A 2427-nucleotide genomic window follows, 5' to 3' on the forward strand; every position below is an offset into this window, starting at 1 on the left:
CAGCTAACTCCTTGATCAAAGTAGTTGTAGATCAAGGAAAGGCAACAGGAGGTACCCTACTGGGGAGCAGAGCTGTGGATACCAGGTATAGTTGTCATTGCAATAATAATAAAGGGGACATGGCCACCAACTCAATACAGAGTCTGAACCCTTTAGCTTTTCGGCCGGAGTTCTGCTCTAACACTCACATAGAGACAAAGGCTGAATTCTGGGCTCATAGAGATGTGTAAATAGATTGTCTTGTGCCATTTGTGACGACCTGTTCTATTTTTACAGCGCTGGCGTGGGCCGGACCGGAGTCTTCATCACACTCAGCATCGTGTTGGAGCGGATGAGGTACGAGGGAGTGGTGGACATGTTTCAGACCGTGAAGACGCTAAGAACACAGAGGCCAGCCATGGTACAGACAGAGGTGAGTCCCCCACATTGTTCACCTGATAGAGTTTTAACCATAAGTGCACTTTGTCTGCTAACATTTCGCCTTCCCTGGTTCCCCCCTCATCAGGATCCTAATAAAATAAAAAAAACACCTTTCCTGTTTCATTACATAACCTCTGATCTGCCTGCATTGCATAGAGATCCAGCAATGTCTTCACTAGGCTCTGTGCGTCTCTGTCTACTGCAGGCAGATCATGGCTGGTGGGAGGGGATGGCAAAGTGGCATGCTTATTGGTAGTGGCCACTGTGCTGCACAATACCTCTTTACAGCCAGAGCGGCTAAGGTTGCTTAGAGCCAGGCAGGTAGATATGCAAGGATCCTACACATCTCCCTGTCCAGCTTTTGGTAACCTGGGATGCCCTGGTCGGCTACCTGCCCAGCTTCCAGCCACCAGTCATGTCACTGGTTGCCAGGAGCTGGCCGGGATGACAGCCAGAGCAGCCCAGATTGCTAAGAGCCAGGCAGGGAGATATGCAAGGGCCATACACAGCTTGCCGCCCAGCTCTTAGCGACCTGGGATTCCCTGGTCAGCTACCTGCCCAGCTTCTGGTAACCAGTCATGTCACTGGTTGCCAATAGCTGGGCAGGGAGATATGGAAGGGCCATACACATTTTGCTGCCCAGCTCTTAGCAATCTGGGATGCTCTGGCCGGCGTCCAAACCCAGCTCCTGGCAACCAATGACACGTCACTGGTTGCCAGGAGCTGAGCAAGACACCAGCCAGAGCATCCCAAGTCTACAGAGGGCAGCATGACTGCCATGCGTCACAACCTCTCCGCACCAGACTGCAAGAAGTCTAGGGACACCACTGTGTAGGTCCCAGGCTGCTTAGAACCAGATGGGAAGATATGCAAAGGCCATACACATCTGCCCATCCAGCTCTTAGCAACCCGTCATGTCACTGGTTGCCAGGAGCTGGGCAGGACATCCCAGGTTGCCAAGAGTTGGGTGGGGGTGATATGCAAGGGCCATACACGTATTGCCAGGATGCCAACCCATCCCAAGTATGCCGAGGGCTTGCATCTCACAACCATTCCGCGCAGCAGACGTCTAATGACACCCCTGTGTGGGAGTTTATTTATAAAGTTGTGTTTTGTTGAATCCTTGTCCCTGACCGTGTCCCCTCTCTTCGCAGGACCAGTATCAGCTGTGCTACAGGGCTGCACTGGAGTACCTGGGCAGCTTCGACCACTATGCAACATAACTACCGCTGAGCCCCACCGGCCAGACTGGGAGTGCAGCGTCCAGGAACCCCGGCACCCGCCAACCGGTGCCAGGCCCCTCCTCCTATTCCAGGCGCCGTCCCCACATCATCTACTTACAAGAAAACAAATAATGCGAAGCTTTGCTGCGAGGCTTGCTTGGGACTCAGCACAACTCCTCCCTGTCCCCATCCATTCAGGTCTTGCTTCTACGGCCCTAACTGGCACAATGGGAAAAAACAAAAACACACAAACTAGGAGACGACAAATTCCCGCTTAGTTTTATCATTTTTAATCACTTTTTTTTAGAATTATTATAATTTTTTTTTAAGTCTGGCATTCCTCTGCTAAGGGAAGCCGTTTTCTGTTATTCTTTATATTTTTATTGTTATTTGAAGTATGTTGCTAAAAAGGAAAAAGGAGAATTCCAGCGGTGATTTACAACGGCGAGAAACTTTTTGCCGCGCTCCAGGCCGCCCCGCGATGTGACTGGTCCGTGCGGGCCTGCCAATAAAGCACATATTATAAAAAATAAATAAACAGCCTGGACGCCGTCTGCGGGAAAAACCTAAAAACTAAGAGAGACCACTTCCTGCGAACTTGATGTATATCTCATGTAAAAGCGCGATGGCACCGGAGCCCATGGAAATATAAAAACTCTATAGCACAAAGGGGTGGACAATGAAGGGACCAAGTTACAAGCAGCATTGCCCAGTTCCTTATAGTTTAATTATCTACTTTTAATTAGTTTTTTCATTTATTTTTTATTCTTCCAGCCTGCGGCCA

General features: G+C 49.9%; 1 protein-coding gene across 1 annotated transcript in view; it reads left to right on the plus strand.

Annotated features, from left to right (window-relative positions):
• The window catches only part of PTPRF (protein tyrosine phosphatase, receptor type F), a 276943-nt gene extending 275168 nt beyond the window's left edge, over positions 1-1775 (plus strand). The window contains exons 33-34 of the mRNA XM_018558965.1: positions 277-412; positions 1575-1775. Of these exons, the coding sequence (XP_018414467.1) occupies positions 277-412; positions 1575-1643 (205 nt within the window). The 3' untranslated portion in view covers positions 1644-1775. The remainder of the gene's footprint in view (positions 1-276; positions 413-1574) is intronic.
• Positions 1776-2427: the final 652 nt, after the last annotated feature.

Source organism: Nanorana parkeri, unplaced genomic scaffold (genome assembly GCF_000935625.1).
Source record: "Nanorana parkeri isolate BGI_ZX_2015 unplaced genomic scaffold, ASM93562v1 scaffold371, whole genome shotgun sequence".
NCBI classification, from domain to species: Eukaryota; Metazoa; Chordata; class Amphibia; order Anura; family Dicroglossidae; genus Nanorana; species Nanorana parkeri.